Source organism: Ricinus communis, chromosome 1, assembly GCF_019578655.1.
Source record: "Ricinus communis isolate WT05 ecotype wild-type chromosome 1, ASM1957865v1, whole genome shotgun sequence".
In the NCBI taxonomy this organism is placed as follows: Eukaryota; Viridiplantae; Streptophyta; class Magnoliopsida; order Malpighiales; family Euphorbiaceae; genus Ricinus; species Ricinus communis.
The window spans coordinates 1808368-1832742 of NC_063256.1; the positions used below are offsets into that span (position 1 = coordinate 1808368).

At 33.4% G+C, this 24375-nt stretch overlaps 5 protein-coding genes across 6 annotated transcripts; 4 read left to right on the plus strand and 1 right to left on the minus strand.

Moving 5' to 3' along the window:
* The first annotated feature begins 918 nt into the window (after positions 1-918).
* Positions 919-3542, plus strand: LOC8261851 (transcription factor MYB17). The gene is made up of 3 exons (XM_002511786.4): positions 919-1479; positions 2037-2166; positions 2564-3542. The coding sequence occupies exons 1-3, from the start codon at positions 1347-1349 to the stop codon at positions 3225-3227; spliced, it is 927 nt and encodes a 308-aa protein (XP_002511832.2). The 5' UTR covers positions 919-1346; the 3' UTR covers positions 3228-3542.
* Positions 3543-3676: 134 nt separating this feature from the next.
* Positions 3677-6701, minus strand: LOC8261852 (remorin). The gene is made up of 5 exons (XM_002511787.3): positions 6473-6701; positions 4886-4936; positions 4560-4647; positions 4274-4355; positions 3677-4116 (listed from the first exon to the last, which is right to left on the minus strand). The coding sequence occupies exons 1-5, from the start codon at positions 6621-6623 to the stop codon at positions 3922-3924; spliced, it is 567 nt and encodes a 188-aa protein (XP_002511833.1). The 5' UTR covers positions 6624-6701; the 3' UTR covers positions 3677-3921.
* A 3865-nt stretch (positions 6702-10566) lies between these two features.
* Positions 10567-14006, plus strand: LOC8261853 (tRNA-specific adenosine deaminase TAD1). Of its 2 annotated transcripts, none has more exons than XM_015728236.3 (10): positions 10567-11088; positions 11176-11296; positions 11395-11573; positions 11683-11799; positions 11935-12042; positions 12448-12617; positions 12699-12775; positions 12857-12976; positions 13084-13171; positions 13715-14006. In XM_015728236.3, the coding sequence occupies exons 1-10, from the start codon at positions 10953-10955 to the stop codon at positions 13823-13825; spliced, it is 1227 nt and encodes a 408-aa protein (XP_015583722.2). In that variant the 5' UTR covers positions 10567-10952; the 3' UTR covers positions 13826-14006. The 2 variants fall into 2 exon arrangements, with proteins under 2 accessions (XP_015583722.2, XP_015583719.2); XM_015728233.3 differs by having other exon boundaries at positions 10568-11088; positions 11929-12042.
* A 143-nt stretch (positions 14007-14149) lies between these two features.
* LOC107262349 (O-glucosyltransferase rumi homolog) lies at positions 14150-17596 on the plus strand. The gene is made up of 6 exons (XM_048379724.1): positions 14150-15192; positions 15375-15919; positions 16318-16510; positions 16608-16672; positions 16764-16974; positions 17120-17596. Exons 1-6 carry the CDS (start codon positions 15034-15036, stop codon positions 17483-17485), a joined length of 1539 nt encoding a protein of 512 aa, XP_048235681.1. The 5' UTR covers positions 14150-15033; the 3' UTR covers positions 17486-17596.
* Positions 17597-20371: 2775 nt separating this feature from the next.
* Positions 20372-23987, plus strand: LOC8261854 (O-glucosyltransferase rumi homolog). The gene is made up of 6 exons (XM_048370310.1): positions 20372-20761; positions 21730-22253; positions 22718-22910; positions 23015-23079; positions 23173-23383; positions 23510-23987. The coding sequence occupies exons 1-6, from the start codon at positions 20588-20590 to the stop codon at positions 23867-23869; spliced, it is 1527 nt and encodes a 508-aa protein (XP_048226267.1). The 5' UTR covers positions 20372-20587; the 3' UTR covers positions 23870-23987.
* Positions 23988-24375: the final 388 nt, after the last annotated feature.

Below are 24375 nucleotides of genomic sequence, written 5' to 3' on the forward strand. Positions count from 1 at the left end.
AGGTCATTGTCGAGGGCCATAACTCTTCTCTTTCCCAATAAATTTTCTTATTAATCTGTACACACAACAAGAATCCACCATTAATGCTTTCACTTTCAACTTCAATGCACTTTCAGACACACATACTCTCTCTCTCTTGCCAGTCCTGTGTAAAAGAAAACGTCAAAAGAAGAAATCCTTCATTCAATCCAATCTACACTGTTTCTACGTACAGTTTCTTCTTCTTTTTTTTTTTTTCCAGAAGAATACATGCTTTCGTGTTTAAAATTTTAATTATTTAGATCATTTAAATTTAAATTTTTGATTTAATTTAACAAACATTTCAATTCTATTTTTATAATCTTTTATTTTTTGATTTGTACTCTATTTTCTATAAACTATTCTAAACAAAATGGATCCAAAAATCCATCCATAAACTATTCTATTCAAAATACCAAATCGAATCCATTTTGTAATTATATTACGTTTATGTATTTAAAATTTTATTTTAAAACCATACTATTAATACAAATTTTTCAATTTATTTTTTTATAGTTATATTTTTAAAATTTGATATATGATACCACTTATATATCAAACCGGTAGATAAATGAGATATATTTATTAGTTTTAAGTAATAAAATATATCTCAGTAATCAAATATCAAAATATAAAATATTTATACATTATCAATATAAGAAAATTATAAATTATAAATCTTTTTATATAAATTTAATTACTTTTATTGCCAGCATAGTACATAGATAAAGTTTGAACTTTAATGTAGGATAACATATATTCTAAACATATACATATTAATTATAACTATAGGAGAACAAATATTTTTAAGAACCGGTCCAAATTAAGCACATAAGTTATGAAGTAAAAATAGAGTGAGGATCTACTGTGAAACAACTCTCCCTCAAATGTCTCCCTGTAGTTTTTTCATGCATACATACATTATACATACATGCACACACTTACATAAAATGTTGTATTTATTGCATTTGCCAGCTTGAAACTCGCTGATCGTCCTTTTTTTCTTCTCACAATCTCAATAAATCCTCACTTTCGATTTCCCTAGATAAGATCAAACTGGCATTTATAGCTCTCTGTTTCTTTTCTGCTCTTACATGATTCACTTAGCAGCTCTTGTCACTCATTCACCTCGTCACACACTCTACTACTAGCTAGCTTAGTATTATTATTCACCCTTCAAAACAAGCCTGCTGTGAGTTTCTGTAAAATCTTTGCTTTTCTTGATTCTCTTTTTTCATGGTAAAAGTGATATTATAGCTTCTTGTGGTGAATTTTTGCTAGTAGTTGTTTAGTGTTATTAAAGTGGAAAAAGAAAACAGAAAAAAGAGATGGGTAGGACACCCTGTTGCGATAAGAAGGGATTGAAAAAAGGGCCATGGACACCTGAAGAAGATGAAGTTCTTGTGAGTTATATCAAGAAAAATGGCCATGGAAGCTGGCGTTCTCTCCCTAAACTAGCAGGTACTTGGTTATTTGGTTTTGCTGCCTGCTTCTTAGCTTGTCCGGAAGCAACTAAAGAAGTTGTGCATACATTACACTATTTATATGGTTGCTGCTTAGAGAACCAGCAACAAAGCTTCTATAGCAACGTTACTGGCTATAAATAAAAGACCAATTAATTTTTTTTGTTTCAAAACTGACCTTTTATGCTCATTGAGCTGACTCATTGGTGTCTGAACTTTATGCAACAAAGCTTCTATAGCAACGTTACCTGCATGATGATTGCTGTTTGTATGTCTTTCCTTACAGATAGTACCCGTCTCTCGATTTCTGATCTTTAATCACCTAGGATATATACGATCTTTGCTCACCATTGCTATTCTGATCATATTGATCACTTGTCGGTTTCTATGATTCTGCACTTGCACTTACATCGGACCCTTCCTAAGGTTTTATTTAAGTTTCCAGTTCTGCGGATTAGCGAATGTAGACGTGCAAAATTTAGTGTTTGAGTTTGAATTGCTATGATTTCTCAAAGAGATCCTTATATAATGGCTTAGCTATTTCCTTTCTGACAGGCCTTCTTCGCTGTGGAAAAAGTTGCAGGCTTAGATGGACCAACTATCTTAGGCCAGACATAAAAAGGGGTCCATTTACTCTCGAGGAAGAGAAACTTGTCATTCAACTTCACGGTATTCTTGGAAACAGGTAAGACTTTCTTTAAGGAGGGAGCAGAGTACACTAACAGTACAAACTGAAAATTTCTTGATAGTTTAACTAGTTGATTCATGCTCAAGATTTGGAACATACTATGATCTGTATATATGTGTGTGTTGTGGCATTCTGTGCAAAGATTAAAAGTTATACTTTCAGCTCCTTGGTCTAATCTTCTAACTCATGTCAAACCAAATAATTTAATTGCAGCAGAAACTTGAATCATCTGCGGTTGCAATAAATCAACTCTTAAAGATTAATGCAAATTTATCATTGTAAGGAAATTATTGGAAGTCAAATCTCTATCAGTGAACTGTTTATACATGTTATGTGGGGCATTGTGCAGTTTCCTGATTAACTCAAAAGAGTGATATTTTCGCATGTTATTTAGGTGGGCTGCCATTGCCTCTCAACTACCAGGTAGGACTGACAATGAGATAAAGAACTTGTGGAACACTCACCTAAAGAAGCGTCTTCTTTGCATGGGACTTGACCCTCAAACCCATGAGCCCTTTACTTCTTGTGGACCATCCATAACAGCACCTGCATCGCCTGCTACGCGCCATATGGCGCAATGGGAGAGTGCTAGGCTTGAAGCTGAGGCTAGGCTTTCGAGGGAATCCTCACTCTTCAATCCACCTACTCCGAAGAAAACTGATTGTGATTATTTCCTGCGAATATGGAACTCTGAAGTTGGAGAATCCTTTCGAAAGTTCCATCGCGGAGACAAAGCTAGTTGCCAAAGTCCTGCTTCAGCTTCTCAGGCATCCTCGTCTACTAAATATGGGTCAGTTTCAGCTCTCACTACTGTTGATATTAGCCCAAATATAGCAGGTTCCTCTACTCCACCTAGCGATCAAATTGAAGATACGGAATGTAAAAGCTGCAAATCTTACGTAGAAGATATGAATGCTGGGTCTGATTCGTCAAGCTCCATTGAGTTGGAGGATTCATCAGACTCAACATTACAACTTCTGTTGGATTTCCCCATTAACAATGACATGAGCTTCTTGGAAGGAAATAGCTACTTCAGCGATGGATTTGTGAAAATGTAGTTTAAAGCCTAATTTGCTTAAATTTTGGGCTACTCTTTTGAGTAACTACAAGCTGTTAGGTTATTTTAAAATCTAGCAAAACCTTATGAAGTTCAGTCGATGGTTATCGTTGTTAGATTTCTTTCTTTTTTAAGAGGGCGGTGATTTCAACATTTCCTAGTTTTAAGTATTGGAAAGCCCTGCTACTTATAAATAGGAGGTATATATATTCTTTGTAATTTTGTCAGATTCAGTTCCGTAAGATCTACTGGAATAGAGTTCGTCTCTGCTGCATGATGGTAGCTCGTTAATTCACAACGATTTTCTGATTTTCCCTACTCTTGGTATCAGATGGCTGATTTTCTGACTCAAATTGGACCAAATGCTGATCGGTTCGATAATTATTGTAAAATCTAGCTGTTTTTTTTTTTTTTGTTAGCTTCCGGCTAAATGCAATTGCGGCAACTGAATGAAATAAAACTCAACTTTTCGCTCATAGATAAAAACATTGCATTCCTATACATACACAAACTTGGTAATGGATCAATTTTTCAGTGTTCAAAGAGATTAAACTAATGGAAGGAAACAAGCAAGAAAAAAATTATACAGACAAAAACAGAGCCAGAGCCGCATAAAGAATAAATAAAAGCTGTGCCAAGCAAGAGCAGCCAGATTCCGCTTGCTGCATCCTATACCAGGCACAGAACTTGAAACCTTAGAAGCAACCAAGGAGTTTCTTTGGTGTTTGCCCAGTAGCACGGTATTTTGCAGCCATTTCCTCTGCCTTTAGCACTTCTTCACCTCGTTGGGCTTCAACCATTGCTCTCTTTTCTTCAGCCTGTTTATGAACCAAAGCTACTTTGTTTTTCATTTTCTCTGCGTATTCTGCCTTTTTCTTTTCCAATTGTTCCTGCCAATTATTGGTCAGGTCAGGTTTCCTTGTTCTTCATTAATAGTTACATTTGAAGTTTAAAATTACAGTAGCAAACGGGTGAATGAATCATGGATCCACAATTTTTAAGAACCCCAATATTTTCTACACGACTTAAAGAAAAGGGGTTAGTTACCTCGATCTTTCTCAATTTAGCTTCAAGTGCTGCCTTCTTGCTGTTCTCCCATGCAGTAACAGAAGAGAGCTTTTTCTGAGCCCTGTTCACCAGTAGAATAATATACTATTGCTAATGTTTCTGAGACCAAAATCCTAACAGATATATATATATATATATATATATATATATATATATATATATATATATATATATATATATATATATATTGTAATAACAAGTTTTCACGAAAATCATTTGTCCCATGCTGTTTATAGAGAATAAGTTCGATAAGAGAATCCCTTACTTATTCTCAGCTTTAGATTTCTCACTATCTTCCCATGCCTTGATAAAGGAATTTCTCTTTTCCTTTTCAACCTCTGCAAGAGCAATGTCTGTACAATGCAACATAGAAAACTTAACATTTTTGGGTGTTCAATGGAAAATGAACCACTTCATTATATACTACACTGAATCTAAAGAAGCTCGTACTATTTGTGCTTTTGTAAAAAGACCCAAAGATGCTTTACAAAATTAAACTTCCTAGAAACTAAGCCAACAAAATGGAAATAGAAGATATACATTAGGGTATCAATATTAGGATTTAGGGACATAAGCATGCACAGAATTTACCTCGGTCAAGTGATCCCCCTGAAGTCTTCTTTGGACCAGATTCTGGTACCTCTGTTAAGAATAAGAAATAGATGAAGCAAGTAGTAATAAATATTACAGTTCAAAAAAAGTAGTAATAAATATTAACAATAAACCTTATCGTGTACAAAATGTTAATGTAAAAAAAAAAAGTTATTATTTATTTATTTAATTATATAAGAAAAGCAGGAAATGTGCAATATGGTAAAAAAGAAAAGATTGAACATGGAGCTTCAATTATGGAAGCTGAATCTCATGTTCATATCATTTACATAGCAAACATGATAATGGATACATGCTTTTATTTCAATCCTAAAAAGAAAGAAAAAATAAAACACTTATTGCAATGTCATTATCAAAGCTTTACCCAACTTGCGACATAAATGAGAGACGGGGCCAATGCTCCTGCTTTGGATGCCATTGTGCTATTAAGTAGGGTCATCTTCCACTAATAACTAAAGACTTTTGGGTGCCATTGTGCTATTAAGTAGGGTCATCTTCCACTAATATTATAGCTAGCATCAATCCTTGAAAATCCTAACCTGTATTATGTGATAAATATTGATGGTTTATTGGTGCATATCAAGCTTTTAATAAAGTGCATATGGTTCTCATAAAGTATCAAGAAACACAAAGAAATAAAAAAGATAATTAGCACCTTTGGCTATTAATTACACAAACAGGAAAAGTTTATGATGATTCCTTGCAATCTATAATTCACAATAATATAACTCTTGAAACTGAAGATAAAGCCAGCTGTATAGCCAAGAATTTTAAGGAAAGGAAACATTCTCATATTTATTATTATAATTTGATTTTTATTATTATAATTTATTATATATTATATATATATATTTATTATTATATTATATTAATATTATATTTATTTATCCCGTGAAACCATTTTATAGAAGTTCATTTAGGAGGCCCCCCTATTAGTAAGTTTAGATCGAACCTATCCCATTTTTACAGTGCGATGGTTGGCTGTTCACGGACTAGCTGTACCTTTTAAGTGCTGGAAAATGATGATTTAGCTATCATTAATGGTTGACTGTTCAATACCAAAATAATTTTTTTACAATTTAATTAATTTGGTTCGATCTGTATACAAAGGTAAACATAAAGGAAATATTTTTTGTTTTAGAGTATAGAGTACAACTATTTCCTCCTTTTATTTCCTGTCTTCATTTTTTCTCCTGTAATTAGAGACTTCTTCTCAAAATAGACAATGGAAGTAGTTTATCATCAGAATTAAATAGACTTGGACATTGAATGGTTAAATGATCAAGAAAACGTCAAAAATAATGCTATTTTACTGGATGATTAAGATGAGATTGCAACAAGAACATAATCAAGAAAGCAGAATTTGTTCAAAGAAAAGAAACCAAATAAACAAATATGTATCTTCATCAATCCTATCGGTTTTTATAATTGAAAAAAGAAACCACATGATCATAAATCATGGACAAACTGTTCTAAAGAAATACGTAAGCTGAAACCAATTTTCTATAATCATGCATAATGACATGGAATGTAGTTTTTGATATACAAAAAGAAGAAAATGCTCACTTTCAACTACAGCGAGAGCTTTGGAATCATCAGGCTTCTCTTCAGGTGTGGGAACCGTAGCTTTGTCATGCGCTACATCACTTTTAGCCTCCGCCGGTGCCGGAGCGACAGGCGATTCGGCTTCCAGCTTCTTGGCTTCCTGCTCTGCCATAACTTTCTATTACCTGCAGACACGCGCTCACCAAAAACTCTAATAATATCTAAATTTGGCAACGTCTACAAAAATCGGCGACTCCTTTTATAGCTTCAGCCAACGTGTGGCGCACAAGCGTGAGATTTAGTTTTGCCGTGTTTATTAACCGTAGATCTTAATTACTTTTTAAGGGATGGGTTAATCGAAGGGTGAGTGTGGAGTGGTCATTTGGGAGAGGGTGCGCGTAGGATGCGTGGTTGTATAAAATAGAGCAGTGCCGACAGTTAAAGCGAATATAGAGTGCCACGTATTAGAAGTTAATGAGCAGCGCTGTCGGCATCTGGGGAATACGACGACGTGACGAGGAAGAGTACAAAATAGGGACTATTCACAGGGGGCCTTTAAAAGATTACCTTGACTAAATGTCAAGCAGCTGTAGGGTCACTTGGTTTTGTAATGATTTTTCACTAAAAAACAGTCTTCATTAATTGGATTGGATAGGTGGACATCTCTTAGAATAATAAATTATAAATTATAAATTACATTTCTTTTCTGTCACAAAGCTGAAGTTTGGGATTTTCATTCCCAGTCTTATTAAAGAATCTCCAAGTAGATATATTCTTACAGAAATAGAGATTTATATATATATATATATATATATATATATATTCAATATGTATTTCAATAGTTTAATATTAAAACTCTAAATTCAATTATTAACGTTTAATTTCATTATTATCTTTGTTAATAAACAAAATGATTATAATTAAATATTTCAGTATTAAAATTTAATTGATTAGCTCTAATGTCTAAAATGAATATTAAATATATTGTTAATAAAAAAAGAAGCAGTATGATCTTTTTACGTTAATATGTTGGCTAGCCGATAATGATACAGTTGAATAACAAATTGAACTTATATTTGTTAATAGCGCCACCCTAAAAAAAGGGGTAAGCATATGAAAAGCGCAGAATTGGAATAATACACGGTAGAATACAGCTACTAAAAGCATATGTCAATATTTTAAATAAATATTTAAAATAAATGTAGGAAAGAAGAAAGTATAATACAAATTACTATTAACAAAGAAAAATAAAGTAATTCAATATAGAAAATAAATTTCAGAAAAAGTAAGACCAATTCTGGAATAAACAAATTAATATACAGCTGCTTGCTTTTTTCTCTTTGTGTTTTCATTTTCTCTTTAAGAAAAGGAAGGGACATGCTTTCATTATGTTTATCTAATACAACAAACTCAAAGCATATTACATCGCTTGCGCTTGGGGTTGCGGAGCTAACGTTGAGTTGTAGGTGGGCCCTTAAACATGTGACGTTGTTGGCCAAATTGCCTAACCGGCGAAGTCACTAATTCCTGTTTAACCAAATCGGTCTTACAGCACCCAAACGATGATCTCTTAAAATATTTTATTTTTAAATTTAATAAAAATATAAAATAAATAATAAAATTTTATACTTTATATTTAAATAATATTTTATTATTAACTCTTTAAAATAAAAATAAATTAATACATCATTAAAAATCTGCTTAGAATCTTTATTAATATCTTTTTGTTCTCAATAATTAGGCACCCAATAATGGCTTTAATAGCCATTCGTTGCTTATTTAATAAGCAATTCATAGACTGATTTCTTATAATTAATTTTCTGATTATTATTTTTTATTGAAACAGACAACGAGGAGTCCTAATGGGTTGTATTTAAAATAAAAATATATGAAATAAAGTATAATTTTATTATTTTTTTTATCATTGAATTTGAAATTTTAATCATCAGCTTTCTTTTTTCGTGTAACATCCTCATTTATCTTTCGTTTTTTCTTTAATTTAATTAAATCCTTATATCTTTCTATTTGCATGTTGTCAATTCCCTATAGCCGATTTTTCTATCGAGTTTTCACTCTGGTTTGTTTTTCATATTAGACTCGTTTTAAAATAAGCTATTCGGTTGAAATCTCTAAGAAATTATAAAATAGTCTTAAGATCATTTCGGAGAAAGAGACGCCGTCTAATAAGATCGGAACAGTTCGAAAGTGAGGATGACTTTGTACTCCTCGCAGATAGCTTAAACTTTTCCTTTCCTAAAATCAGTAATTCTAAGTTCGGAAAAGTTAGATACAAATAGAAAAAGTTTTTGAAAGTATTCTTACCCGTTTAGATGGTGAAGCCTAGCCTCCACCGGAGTAGACGAGCCTTTGCTTATCTTAATAAAATTGTCTTAACCTAAATTTATCCTATATTTATTTTATTCACCAATCTTTTTTTGATTTTATTAGCATGTGGGTTGAGAAAGCTAATCATATTAACCTTGGTGTCTATATCATTTGCATTTTTATTAACACTAATCTAGTGTTGGATTCATTTTAGTTTTAGCATTTCAGGTGGAAAAAAAACATACAAGACGCGAAGGTTACTTTGGTAAGCTTTCGATTTTATTATATTTGCATGTGGGGTGATCACAACAATTGCTAAGTCCTATTTACATAGAAGGTGATCCTAAGCATAAAATTAGATATACATAGAAAGAGATTAGAGAGATAGGGGAACTTATAAATAATTATTACAAACCATGACCTTTAGAGTTTCGAAACAATTGAATAAAGAGCTATAAATAATAAATAAAATATGCAATTATAAAATAAAAAATAATGATGCACAAGGCTTTTAAGGTCGAACCTATGTGATCATGGCCTAAGTCTGCGTAGGATCAAACTTTCAGAAGTCTAAAAGTGTTAAAAAGACTGTATTTTGTACTAACAATTTAAATCCAAAGGGACTTGGTTGAACCCAGGTGAGTATAGGGTTGAGCTTTAGAAGGTTCAGTCAGTAAACATGTTGATCCATTTATGATACAGTTTGAAACGAGTCGTATAACAGATTGATTCGCGAACCCGCTGCAACACATTTGATTTTTAATGTCGTTTTGGATCGTGTCAACTCAATTTAATCCATTTACAACCTGTAAATTTTAAAAGATAAGAAATAAAATAATATATATAAAAGTGAAAGTAAATAAAAATAAAATGGCTAAAAGATAAAATATAGCAAATAAGACCTAATTAGTATGATGATCCTAACAAAGTTTTCTATCTAATTTACTTTTGTGTCGCCCCCTCTTACAAAAAAAAAACCTATAAAATAATTTGGTACTATATATATATGAATTTTAAAAATGCTCCTTGCGGTAGCTGAAAAAATATAATTCTTTTAGATGTTAAAATATTAAATCTCATGCCATTTATATAACATGTTAAGCGGTTTGTGTCAGGTTTATAACCCATACACGACCCATTTAAATAAACGTGTTATACGTATCGTGTTCGAATCATTTATTAAAAATTTGTGTTCTATTAGGATTGAGATAAATTGACTCGATTACTAAATGGATCACGTCGCGTTCGTGTTGACTATAATAGTGTTAATTGAATAGATCAATCCGACGCAAATACAACTCGCGAACACGTTTTGACATCTCGAATTCAATTAGATTGAATAAAGAGTGTGTAAAGGAAAAAAAATTAAATTAAAAACAATTATCATATGTGTTATTATCAGCTTCTGTTTCTATTATAAAAGTCAGTTAGAAGTTTCAGTGATCACATTTTTGTGTTTTCATTGCGTCTAAGAAAAATAGAAATTAGTATTTGTGCAACTGATGGTGTATGAATTTAACTTTATTAATTTATAAAAATGTACAGTTCGGACAATATCGTTTTGAAGGATGTTTTAGGGGCAATTGAGGAATGGAAGAGCATCTCCATATGGTGCAGTTATTGCACTGGTGTGAACGCACAAAGGTAAATTGACAAAAAAGTATAGTCCCGACGGCGTCATTCTCGAAGATTTACATCTTGCAAGATATGGACAATTAAGTAATTCAATTTGATGCAGTTGACAGTGTTTTATGAGGATAAGGTAATTTTTTTGCAAATCTGAAAGTGATGGTATGTAAGATAATAATAATAATAATGGAAAGCAATTTTTGTAATTATTATCCAGCTCACCTCATTTATTGTGAAAAAATAGTGTTTAATAGGCCCAAATTTGGTATTAAAATGAATAATAGAGTTGAAATTGTGCTAAATTGGATTCTGGCCCAATGTTCAGCGGGCGAAATGAGCTTTTATCTAAAAGAGAAAAAATAAAAAATAAAAAGGACGCAGGGTTTGGTTTTAAATGCGGTTGCAATCGCGTAAGCGACGTCGTTACGACGTAAAAGGAAAACAGATAATATGGCTACGGTGAGGAGGGAAAAAAATTGTTTCAGGACGGAGAAACAGTGAAGTGAAGTGGGAACTGAGAAGGTGAGACTGAACTGAAGAGAACCAAATGGAATCAGGTAGTTGGGGAGAGAAAGTATCAGAGAAGGTGATTTCTTTATACAACTCTCTTCAAAAGAAAGGAAAGCCTCAGGGACGCGAAGTTACTGTTTTGTCCTCTTTTCTCATTTCCTCTCCTTCTCAAGGTCCATCCCTCTTTCTAAAACCCTAATTATCTCTTTGCTCTTTGGTTTTCATACTCACGATTTGGGTTGCTTTTCCTCCCATTTCAGAATTAGAAGTTATTTCGTTAGGAACGGGTACAAAATGCCTTGGACGCTCGCAGTTAAGCCCGCGAGGCGACATTGTTAATGATTCACATGCTGAAATTATTGCTCGAAGAGCCTTAATGAGGTTGAACGAATATCCAGCAAAGGAGCACTTGAAAATCTTTTACTGCATTGATACTTGTCAATTATTGTTTATGCATCTCTTATTGAAATCAATATTAGGTTTTTCTATTCTGAGATTCGACGCCTCACTGATACTTTCAATAAGCATGGAAGAGAACAGTTTCAAAGTGATGATGTCGGAAACTGCCTTTTCGATTTAGAACAAGATTGTTCAAGTCAATTAAAATTCAAGTTGAGAGCTGGTTGGCAACTGCATTTGTACATATCGCAATTGCCATGTAATTCTTTGTTACACTCTTCTGTTCTGTCAAAAGATAAACGAACAAATGTTTATATCTTCCATATATGTCTTGCAACTCCAGTCTTTCTTATATTTGTTTTTCTTAGGTGGAGATGCTTCTGTTAGTTCACCATTATTATATATGAGAAACACCTTTGGGACATTGCCCCAGGGAAAGCTTAATAGCTCCATGGAGGTTTTGGAGGATTCAGAAGGAAACAATGGTACACAAGGATCTTAAATGTATTTCACCTCCTTTTTTCCATTACTTCTCTAGCTCTCTTGTTTTATTTATAAATTTATATAACTACAAGTCCCAATTAATAATCTTTTAAATGCTACTTTATTTTAAGCTGAAGGTTCCGAAATTGGTGGCTCGGTTCAGAGGAAGCCTGGTCGCGGTGATGCAACATTGTCGGTTAGCTGCTCTGACAAGATTGCTCGTTGGAATGTTCTTGGAGTTCAAGGTCCGTTTTTTGCAGTCAATGTTACCCTAATTTGTATTTCATTGTTTTGGGTGATTACTTCATACTAAGTTCAGTAACTTCATTACGTACTGCTTTTAGACAACTGTTCCATCTACTTTGTTTTTCATTTTTTGTTGATGCAACAAAATGCCCTTATTTACGCAACTGGATAGTTATGTCGATGACGTGGAGACAGCTTTGACTTTAGCACATTCTCCATCATCATGTGCAAGGCATGTGCTGATCTTCTACTTGTGTTAAGACTGCAAATATGAATGTTTGATGAAATTTGTTATGGTGCTGCATTTTGGATGCCTTTTTACTCTACTGAATACACAATGTAAATTTAATAGGAACCCTTATTGTATTAGTTAAATAACAGAGTTTCCATTCCTCATTTTTCAGGAGCTCTGCTTTCCTATCTTCTTCAACCTATTTATCTTTCCTCAATTACTGTTGGACAATCCCCTAACAGTTCTGAACATTTTCAACTGGAGAGTTGCTTGCAACTATCTTTATGTGACAGGATCTTACCATTGTCGAATAAATTGATTGCTCCCTTTCAAGTAAACAAGGTCGGTGAAGTACATAATTTAATAATATGGAAAGTGAGCAGAATCTGATGATTTGCCTTTTCATTTTCATGCCGCTCGCAGCCACTTTTTTGTTCAGCTCCTGTACCACCAAGGGAATTTCAGCATGCTGATACTGCTTTAGCCAATTTAACATGCGGGTAAACAAGTATCCCATTCTAGTTGCATAACTGATATCATCATTGCTTGTATGTCACAGCAGACTGTATGCTTATCCATAGGTATTCCATATGTTGGAATAAGTCTGGCTTGCATGAAGTTGTTCTTGGGACCACAGGTAGAAGACAAGGCACCTCTGCTAAAGGGGCACTTTCTCCATCTACTCGGTCATTTCTGTGCAAGTAAGCTGACAAATATGCTCCAAGAAATTTCATGTGTGGCATGTGCAATTTTTTTTTTTTTTTAAATATCATTATCATCATGAAATAGTGTATCTCTTTGGTTTCAGAAAGCAAGTATTGGAGATGTTCTTGATACTAAGGGAGGATATGCAACATGAAGACAGAGACAAGGAGATTTCTTATCGAGAACTCAAGGTTATGTCTTGCTAAAATATTTATCCCTTAATCTTTTTGTTTTTCCCATTTTGATGTTGCTAACATTTGAATGTTACAAGTGGAACCGTAATCATGCTTGGAGCTGTTTCATCTTATTACATTAGTCAGGGACAATCTCAATCTCGTAATTGTTTTAAGAAAACAGGTTGTATATTGTGGCCTCCTGGTTTACATTGCTGCTATTTATCATAAAACATATGATAAATTTTGTTTTCTGAGGCTAAACAATGACTAGAAAAATGAATAAAAGAGATTTAGCTGTTGCTCTTGACTAGAAAAATGAATAAAAGAGATTCAGTTGTTGCTCTTGATTCAGTAAAGTCGACATGCAATATAATGATATAGGTTGACGATAGGCTCTTGGATGGCATCTTTTTTGAGTATAAATGCCAGATATGAAACTTTAACTTTCAAGCTTATCTATATTAAACATGTGCAAAGCAGGGGGGCCTTGTAAACTTGGCACTTGATTTGTGCTTCAAAAATAGTCTTGCTGATTAATTGTGGTGAATTTCTTTGCAGAATAGTGCCGAGGCATATAGTCAGACTTCAAAAACTTTTAAGAGAAGTCCGCCTTTTGACAATTGGCCATTGAAACCAATGGATTTGGAGGCCTTTTCCATCTTGAGGTAGTATTTGATATTCAACCATGGGCGCTATCAACATACCTTGATCATGCTGCTTAACAATTAGACTTGTACTTAGCAGCCTAATTACTTTAAGTTATGGATGCTTTATAGAAATTATGTCTTTATCTATTAATACAACTCTTGTAGTCAGGCAAGAACTTAATGGGAGTAGCTTTTACAGATAACAAATTGCAGTAAACTCATAAAGTTGATGCTTAATTGGAAGTTGGATACTGAAGTGCCTTCAACAAGGCTTATGCAAATACTGCCACTTTTAGGCAGACCAATCATACTATCAAGATCTTAGTGGCTTTTATACAGTTGATTGGAACAGTCATATAAATTAAGCACCACTCGTTTGTGACGCTCAAGTTCTGCCCAATAGAGGGAAAACAGTTAGCTGCCTGACCCTAGTGGGTTGGTATAACAGGCAGCGAGTATTGGGTTGGCCTAGTCTATGGAAGTGGGGGGTCTCATTGAGGGTGTACCTAAATAGGCTTCTGTTATTAATAAGAGGGCCGAAAGGCGGATGAATCGAGGGGTTGGGATTGAATGAAGTAAAATATTCAGTTACTCAAAACTTAAAAAAGAATAGAACAATACGAATTAATCACATTTGGTAATTTGGCACATGTAAATTGTAACGTTAGACTGAAACGCGAACCACACCACTCTTCTACTTAAATATGCATTATCCGCACAGGTATGGTGTGAGGACTCTTTCTTCTCGTTTATTTTGCTTTGTTAAGTTAAATGGAGAGAGATTATTGAAGACGGAAAAGACCTTAGCTACAAGTCTAAACCTTGTAAAAAAATTTAAAAGAAAAGGGTTCACTCTCCTCATTAACTAACGAGTTATTAAGAGTTAATGACTATTAAAAGAAAAGTTCTGAATAGTTAGTAATGCAGAAGACATAAAAGCAGATTTACTTTGTGTTTTTCCGTAGTGCCTTTGTATTTAAATACTTACTTTCTCAATAATCACCATTCCCAATTATAAAAACAAATCCTATATATCTTGCAGAGTGAAACGGAAAAAAGAAATCAAATCCCACTTATTCTTTTTAAGTGAAAAAGAAACTTAAGCTATGCCACTCAATTGAGATATACAATTTGCAAGTAAATAAAACTCTTAACACTCTTTAGACAAGCCAAAAACCAACCAATCAGAAAGTTGAGTTGAACTGTAAAAGAAGATACAGAGAGATAATCATGAAGAAGAAGAATGGAAAATCTCAACACAGACATTCCACAACGACGACACGGCCATGGCCAAGTTCCATAAACAATGTACAAGGAACCAATGCTTTGGTCCTCTGTTTTATCTTCTTCTTCGTCGGTGGCTTCCTTCTCTTCACCTGTCTTGACATGGTACGCAGCCTACATACATGTTTTCTTTTTCTTTTTCTTTTTTTTTTCCTTTCTTTTTATGTTAAAGTAGATACTGATGATAGCTCCTGAGACGGGTGCAATAACTGTATGCTTATTCGTAACATCTTATCTTCTTCACTAATACTCAACCTATTCTAGATATTGATACTTTCTCTTTTCAGTATGTGTTTAGGGTTTCCTCCTTTCAAAAAGCAAGCCCAACACCACAGGAGAAAGCAGAATTCCCTCTCCGATGCACTGCTACACCAAATATAACACAGACCTGTCCAGCAGACTACTATCCGAAAACACACAACTCCACAAATTCTGACCGTCAATCAAATGTTATCTGTCCATCATACTTTAAATGGATCCATGAAGATCTACGGCCATGGAGAGAGACAGGAATCACGCGGGATATGATCGAGCGGGCTCGAAGGACGGCCCATTTTAGACTTGTGATCGTGGACGGACGGGCGTATGTAGAGAAGTATAGGCAGTCAATACAGACCAGAGATATGATTACTTTGTGGGGTATATTGCAGCTTCTAAGGTTGTACCCTGGTAAAGTGCCTGATTTGGAGCTGATGTTCGACTGTGATGATAGACCAGTCGTTCGATCTGAGGACTTTCCAGGCCCAACTGCTGGCCCACCACCGTTGTTTAGATACTGTGCGGATGATACAAGCTTGGACATTGTGTTTCCGGATTGGTCATTTTGGGGCTGGTAATTACTCTACTTCTTTTTCTTTCTTTCTTTTATTAATTAAACTCGAAAGCTTATATTTTAGTTGTTTATCTATTTCATTTATTTGTAATTTGGGTTTTATTTAAAATAATAAAACAAGTTTATGAAAAGCGAGAAACAATCCAAGACATTTAGAGATATAACAAGGTCAACCTTCCCTAGATAAGAGAGTTTGTTTTAATTGAAACTGAGAAGCAGGACCCTTTCTGTAGCATAGGCTTAAATTTCTCAATGAAAAATTTCAAAGTTATTAGATAGCTAATTTGTTAATGAAGGTGTTAGATTGAACCATTTAGGGTATCTGCCTCTGCCTAACTGTTAAATGGCCGCCCTCATTTATGTTCCAGTTTTGACATTTTGTGGCATTACTGTGGTAGGGCTGAGATCAATATAAGGCCATGGAACAATTTGTTGGAGGACCTAAAAGAAGGTAACAACAGAACAAAATGGAAAGACAGAGTACCCTATGCTCATTGGAAAGGGAACCCCTATGTTGACCAAACCAGGCAAGACCTTCTCAAGTGCAATGTCTCCGACAAAAATGAATGGAACACTCGTTTGTATGTTCAGGTAACATGTAAGTTTCAACAAAATAATTTCTAATCGTCCACCAATCTCAGACCAAATACAAATTTATGGTATGATTTTTTTTTTTTTCTTATCTCAGGACTGGCTCCAGGAATATGAACAGGGGTACAAACAATCAAATCTGCAAGATCAATGCACCCACCGGTAAGTATTGTATTCGTTAATCCCCTTTCCTGCATTTTAATTAATTAACTCTGGAAGAGAATGCAGCGATAAGAGGAAAAAGAAATTACAGGTACAAGATCTATATAGAAGGATATGCTTGGTCGGTAAGCGAGAAATACATACTAGCATGTGATGCCATGACCTTGTACGTCAGGCCTCGTTTCTATGACTTCTATGTAAGAGGCATGGTCCCGTTGCAGCATTACTGGCCTATTAAGGACGACTCCAAGTGCACTTCTCTTAAGTTTGCCGTCGACTGGGGCAACAATCACACCCTAAAGGTACGCTTTCCTTTTCTCAGTCACAAACTCAGAGCACAGACAATCTACAGTTTCCACTCTTGTACATGCAGTACTCAGCAAGTTTACCGGAATATATATATATGTATATAGAACTTCAGTACTAGCACGCGTTTTGATGATGCAGGCACAGGCAATAGGGGAGGCAGCTAGTAAATTCATGCATGAGGATGTGAAGATGGATTATGTATACGATTACATGTTTCATGTACTAAATGAATACGCCAAACTCTTGAAATTCAAGCCGACCGTACCGCCAGAGGCAGCGGAGATCTGTTCAGAGACAATGGCATGTCCGATGAATGGTACTCATAGGAAGTTTATGACGGAGTCTATGGTGGTATCGCCGAGTGATAGAACTCCATGCGCCCTGCCTCCTCCATATGATCCGCCGGCTCTTCAAAAAGTCTTGGATAGAAAAGCTAATTCAATTAAGCAAGTCGAGATGTGGGAAAATCAGTATTGGCAGAATATAAATAATAAGCAAAACTAATCAATGACACCATATATAGTAATTACAATTGTTTTTGTAGTTTTGAGACAAAAGCCAGGGCAGATTGACCAGCTAAAATGTGAGGTAAATGAGTTTTCTCTTATTTTCTTATATTTTTGTTTCAGGATGACTATGCAGATTGGATTTATATGTTCCTGTATGCCTTAACAATGAATTGCTGGAAAACTATCTACTTAGTTATTTTACTAATTTCATATAATTATATAAATAATTGAAGTTATATATACATTTACTTAACAGAAGACTATATAAAACTAATAAATTAATTATCTAAAATTTAAATATAAATGTTATAATGGTATTTTAATAAACCCTCCTAATAAAATTAGTATCACAATACAAATTCTTAGACATAAAACCCAAGGTTCAAGTTTATTGCAGCATTTATTTTGTAGCATAAAAGTCCAGGTTCAAACTGATTTTTGATTTTTATAAGAGACAAAATAAAAAGAGAAGGAAATTTATGTTTATGAATATAAAAAAAAAAAAAAAAAAAAAAAAAAAATATATATATATATATATATATATATATATATATATATATATATATATATATATAAATTATGTAAAATTAATGTATTGTAATTAAAATAAAAAAAAAGACTATAAAATAATAATAGGAGAAATGGATATCAAAACGGAGTGTGGTTTGTAATGGGTATGGCAGGGCTGAGTGAGATGAATATTTAAGCCATGGAAAGAGGTGCTGAAGGACATAAGAGAAGGAAACAGGAGAACAAAATGGAAGGAGAGGGTACCCTATGCTTATTGGAAATGGCAATCCTTTTTGTAGATCCAAGAAGACAGGAACTTCTCAAATAAGTGCAATGTTTCTGAGAAAAATAATTGGAATATACTTGCTTACAGGTTCAAGCAATTGGCCTTTCTTTAAAAACCAAATAAAGTTCTTAATTGTCAACAATGGACATTCACGCATCATGAATGGTTTCATATCAGGACTGGTGCCAAGAAAGTAAGCTATAGAGTTTAAACAATGTACCCACAGGTGAGGTGAGTGAGGAAAACAAAGTTATTAATTATGTAGAGATTAGCTTTTGCAAATTTTCTTTGCTTTCTTGAGTGTGTTGGAGAGGTACACTTTTTTATTTTTCTTTCTAGAAATTGATTGCAAAAGATATATCCATTCAAACAACTCGAACTAATTTTATATAACAACAATACTATCAACTCAGTTATTGATTGAAATGGTCAATTACTTGACTTGGTTAAATATCATCACTAATTTATCTAAAATGAATAAATAATGGCTACAATTCCTACAATAAGACCAAATTCATGTTCGAATGGTTAAATTGAGCAATGTGATGTTACTGATGCAAAATGTAAAAGAATCTGAAATTTTATGTTTGGTATTGAAGTATAAAGAGTGCCCAAGCAAATATTTGGGTAAAATAATAATTAGTATAAAAAGATTTTTAATCTCTATTATGTGGGTTTACGTATTTAATAACAATTATATTAATAACTATTTTATTAGTGAGCTTATTTAAAGTAATTTATATATTTTTAGATTTTAATATAAATTGAGTGGATACCGTTTTCTAATTTATATATGTCTAATGAAATCCTATTAAGTTAGTATATCATTCTCTATCAATCAGTACACTAATTTATTATTATTTCGTAAAATTTTGATTATTATAATAGAGACAGATATTTATAGCTAAACTTTATTCATCTTTCTTTTATCACTCGTCGTAGAGTGTGAGAGGGGCATAATAAATAGACAGTTGAGAGAAAAATAAAAGAATATTTTTTTAACAATTTTGCAGGAATTTAAGAAGCCCAAAAACTAGGATTACAAAGAAAAGATAAACAGGCATATGCAGGGGCAGTATCACACTTATTAAAGCTTAAAAGGAAGAAAAGATTAACATACAAGGTAATGGTGTGGGAAGAAACCACTTTTAATTAACATATTCATCTAACAGAAAAACCAGTTTTGTATAGGGCTTTGTGGCTCATGCTGTATGAATTCCTGGTCAGCTTTCCAGCCTAACGTGACCACTAATAATTAAACCCTTTAATTAACTAATACTCTTCTTTTGTTCTACTTAAAAAATAAAATGATGGATGGGAAATTGAGAGATATCAAAACAGCATCAATTCCTGATCTTCACTCTTTGGAAAATTAATCTCTTTCTTCCTTTATCAGAAAATCTTTTCCAATTAATTTCTAAATCAGATATATAAGTTGGACTAATAAAATACGGGTTTTGCTAATTTTATCATAAATTATGTTCTAATATCTCATCAATTATTGGTAATCTGAATCTCTAAAAACAACATATATATAAATGATATTCCTTATAAAGCATTAAATTTGACATAATAGAACGAATTTTCCTAAACAAGTATATTATTTTAGATTCTTTTCCATATCCATCACACCTAATTATGAGTTGGTTAATTAGTTCCATTGTTAATTCTTATCTTTATGCAATTGTATTATCATTATTGATGATCTTAGTTAATTATATAATAAATTGTATTTTTACACTTTTTTTTTTTTTGAAAAAGGATGTTAGAAATAAAACCTCAAATGTTTTTTATTACTGCCCAATTGAGACGTCAAATTTATGTAATATTTAATAATTAATTCAATATTTGATTTCAGTTTTTATATGGATGGAAACTGAAGTTGGAAAAACTCAAAAATTAAATAAAAAAATCCAAGTCTGACTTTTATTCTATGATAGACGTGTTTTCTTAGGATTGGAGAAGGATTTTTATTAGGATTAGTACATGAAATGTAAGTCTTGACTTTGAGTCTTTGCTGGTTGGGTTTGATCACAAAGGAGACGAAAGAGAATTATCAGACAAAGTTTATTTATATATATATAATGAGTACATGCCAGAGTCATGAATCTCCACAAACCCACAACCATCAAATACACACACACTATCTTCTCTCTTTCTTTCTTCCTTCCTTCCTATCTCTGTAATTATTAATAATATTATAGTGGTGTTTCTCCACCACTATCCCATTCATATCCAGTCTTTGATGTAAAGACAGAAGGAGAAGCAACTAATAAAACCCACCTTTCTTCGTCAGTTTCCATGGCAAATAAACAAGTTGAAACTACGTTTCATAACTTGCATGGAGGAGGAGATCACTTTTTATATACTCACTTTTACACTGCTTTCAGAGGTGTCAAGAGATGGGCTTCGGCTACTGTCTTCCTCTTCTTTCTCATGCTCCTTCTTGGTGTCTTCTTTTTCAGGATCGATGTTGTAAGTTACTTTTACACACACACATATATATATATATATCCCTTTTTGTTGGTTATTCTTACTCTAATTCGTACACAGGGTTTATTTTCTTTTTCATTCTTTAAAGAATTGAACCTAAATCTCTTTAAGAGTTTGATTTGCTTGTTAATTTCATCATCTTGTTTTGGCCATAGTTGGAAGAATATACAATCTCAATCCAAAACTCCAACCCAAGCTAGAAGAAGGAGCTTAGCATTATTTTTTATTTCATTCTTTCTATGCTTTTCTATATTTCTTTTTCTTTTTCTTTTTGAAAATGTAATCTTTCTATGCTTAAGAATGTTAACCAAATTAGAATTCTATACATCATATAACTCCACTTGGAAGTTGCATCACGTATTCTTTGCCAATTCTTTTTTCCCCTCTCTCTTTTATTTTTTCTATTTTATTATTTTTGAAGTGTTTGACTATTCTAAGGTATTGCACCCCTCGAATACCTTTTCTTTTCGCCTCTCTTACATATAAAGAAAGAAAATGATGTCCTCTATTTTAAATTTTATAGTTCTTTCAAACTAATATCACTTATTTAATAGAAAAATGTAAAATATCCGAATGATAAAAATAAGTTAATTTTATTCTTAATTAATCCCTTTTTTCCAAGCTATTTGCATAAACATCATCAATTATTTCAGACAAATTTGGAAAATGTGGTACAATGGAAATTTGGCACTAATAATTTGGAGTTGACACAAACCTTTCATAGAGTTTTTTTTCTATTGTGTATATAATTTGGTAGCATGTAACTTTCTAAAAACTGACACGAAAGCAACTCACTGATGTATTTTATGATTTTACAGGGTCTAAATTTTCCATCTCTTATCCATAATTTGCACAATTATCCAATCTGATTGGCCTAAATTTGTTAAGCTATTTAATATATGGAAAGCACAACATTGATTTGACTCTCTCTTATTTGCTTCCAATACCAGTCTATTATCAGAGATAATTTTCTAACCGGCGGCACTAAAAGACCAACTGAGTTCCCACTCAAGTGCTCCAACAAAGACACGCCAATAACATGCAAGGCCAATTATCCTGCGACATTTCAAGCAAATAATTCATCAGGTTCTGCATGTCCAGACTACTTCCGCTGGATCCACGAAGATCTACGGCCATGGAACAGTACCGGGATCTCAAGGGATACCCTGGAAAGTGCTAAAAAATTCGCAACTTTCAGATTAGTAATTGTCAATGGAAAGGCATATGTGGAGAGATATCATTATTCTTTTCAAACAAGAGATATATTTACAATATGGGGTATTTTGCAGCTTTTAAGGTTGTACCCTGGCAGGGTACCAGACGTAGAGCTGATGTTTCAATGTGGTGACATGCCTGAGATCCAAAAAGGTGACTACCGAGGACCCAATGCCACTTTGCCTCCCTCACTGTTTCAGTACTCAGGACAGAGTTCAGCATTTGCCATCATTTTTCCCGATTGGTCCTTTTGGGGTTGGTAATGCCTTTTTTTCTTTTCCCAACTTTTTAATGCTATTCTTTCTTTTTCAAAGACTTATTAAAATGGCAGCTCGTTTAGATAATTAATATAAATAAACAAACCTCCTGGTTTTTTTTTATCCTTGTATATCAGTCACCTGATTTGAATATTTCTATGTTTGCATTAAAGTATTAAATGTATTGCAAATCTTATAACTACACTAATCCACCTAACCATTAAGGCGTAATTGACCAAAGGTAGTTGACAAATATTTCTTCAGAAATATCAAAAAGGAAACAGATCGATTTTTAAGATTTAAATTCGTAATATTATGTTTCATTTTGGACAATTCCCTTGTTCCCAAAACAAGTTATTTAATTGAAAAGTCCAAACTTTCGCTCTAATTTTTTAATTTCTACATCCTATAATCATAGCCATTATCCTTTAACTAAAAAAAAGGGGGGATAATTTGCTTGTGGTAGGGCTGAGGTGAATATAAAACCATGGAAAAGCATGCTGAAAGGAATAACAAAAGGCAGCAAGAGGAAGAAATGGAAAGATAGGGTACCCTATGCATACTGGAAAGGGAACCCATACGTTTCAGCAAATAGAGGAGACCTTATGACCTGCAATGTCTCTGATAAACATGACTGGAATGCTCGTCTCTATGCACAGGCTAGTTCTCTCTTTGCCTTCTCTTTGTCTTTACTCTAAACTCTATAAACATGACTTAATTTTATGTTTAAACTCCATTATATCTATCCATGTCTACACTTCAGGACTGGGGTAAAGAAATACGGCAAAAATACAAGCATTCAAAATTAGAAGACCAATGCACCCACAGGTATATATGTTTTAATTATCGATTTTTATGTTTCAGATTTTTGAAGTATATACTGTTTCCTGCTGACAATATTTTGAATTCTTGGTTCTGAAGATACAAAATTTATATAGAAGGGCGGGCATGGTCAGTGAGTGACAAATATATACTAGCATGTGATTCCATGACCTTGGTGGTAAACCCTGCTTATTATGATTTCTTCATGAGAAGCATGGTACCAATCCAGCACTATTGGCCTATTAGGGCCAAAAATAAGTGCAAAGATATCGAGTTTGCTGTGGAATGGGGCAATAACCACACTGATAAGGTATATATTACAAACTATTTTACAAGGACTAAGCCCTAAATGTTGTCACGATTATTATTTCTTATTCACTATATGGCCAGAGTGACTCTAAATTTAAATTCACTTGTTGGATCCAATTAAAAATAGGCAGAGGCTATTGGGAAGGGAGGAAGCAGGTTCATTCAGGAAAATCTGAAGATGGAATACATATATGGATATATGTTTCATTTGTTAAAAGAGTACGCAAAACTGTTGAAATTCAAACCAGAAATACCAAAAGGAGGAGCTGAGGTATGTGCAGAATCATTGGCATGCTCTGAGAATGGTTTAGTACGAAAGTTTATGAAGGAGTCCATGGTAATGTCGCCTAGCAGTACACTGCCATGCGCTATGCCTCCTCCTTATGATCCTGCTGCCCTTCAACAACTTCTTGAGAGGAGGGAAAACATTACAAGACAAGTTGTGATGTGGGGGAATGAGTATTGGCAAAATTCAAACCACTCTTGACGAGACAAGCATACATTAGGAGTGTCTTCCACCACATGTAGATTTCTTTTTAAAACATCTAAACCAGTTTTGTATGAAATGTAAAATCTTAAAATATCCATATGGGTACTGTTGCTCACCCCCCGTTTGGCAGTTCCTTAAGTTTGGGGCTTAGCCCCAGTTTCTTGATTATTATTAAAAATAAAAAAACCTTAAAATATCCACCAAAAAATGGTACCAAAAGAAATTCACAAAATCCATTACTCTTCATTTGTTATTTGTATTTGGGATTCTAGGTATCAAAGTGTATTAGTGGATTCTTTACTGTGTAGTTGGTTTTTCTCAGACTTAGGAAGAAATCACACTTCAATTAGAGAAGAATTCTTGGTCTGAGTAGGTTACTAAATGTAGTGCACAAGGTATACCTTTTTATATATAGAAAATTCTTGTTTAGGTCAGTGTACGTCGGTATCTATAGCACTAAATCGATAAATTATTGACACATATTCATTAGTTTTAAATAATGA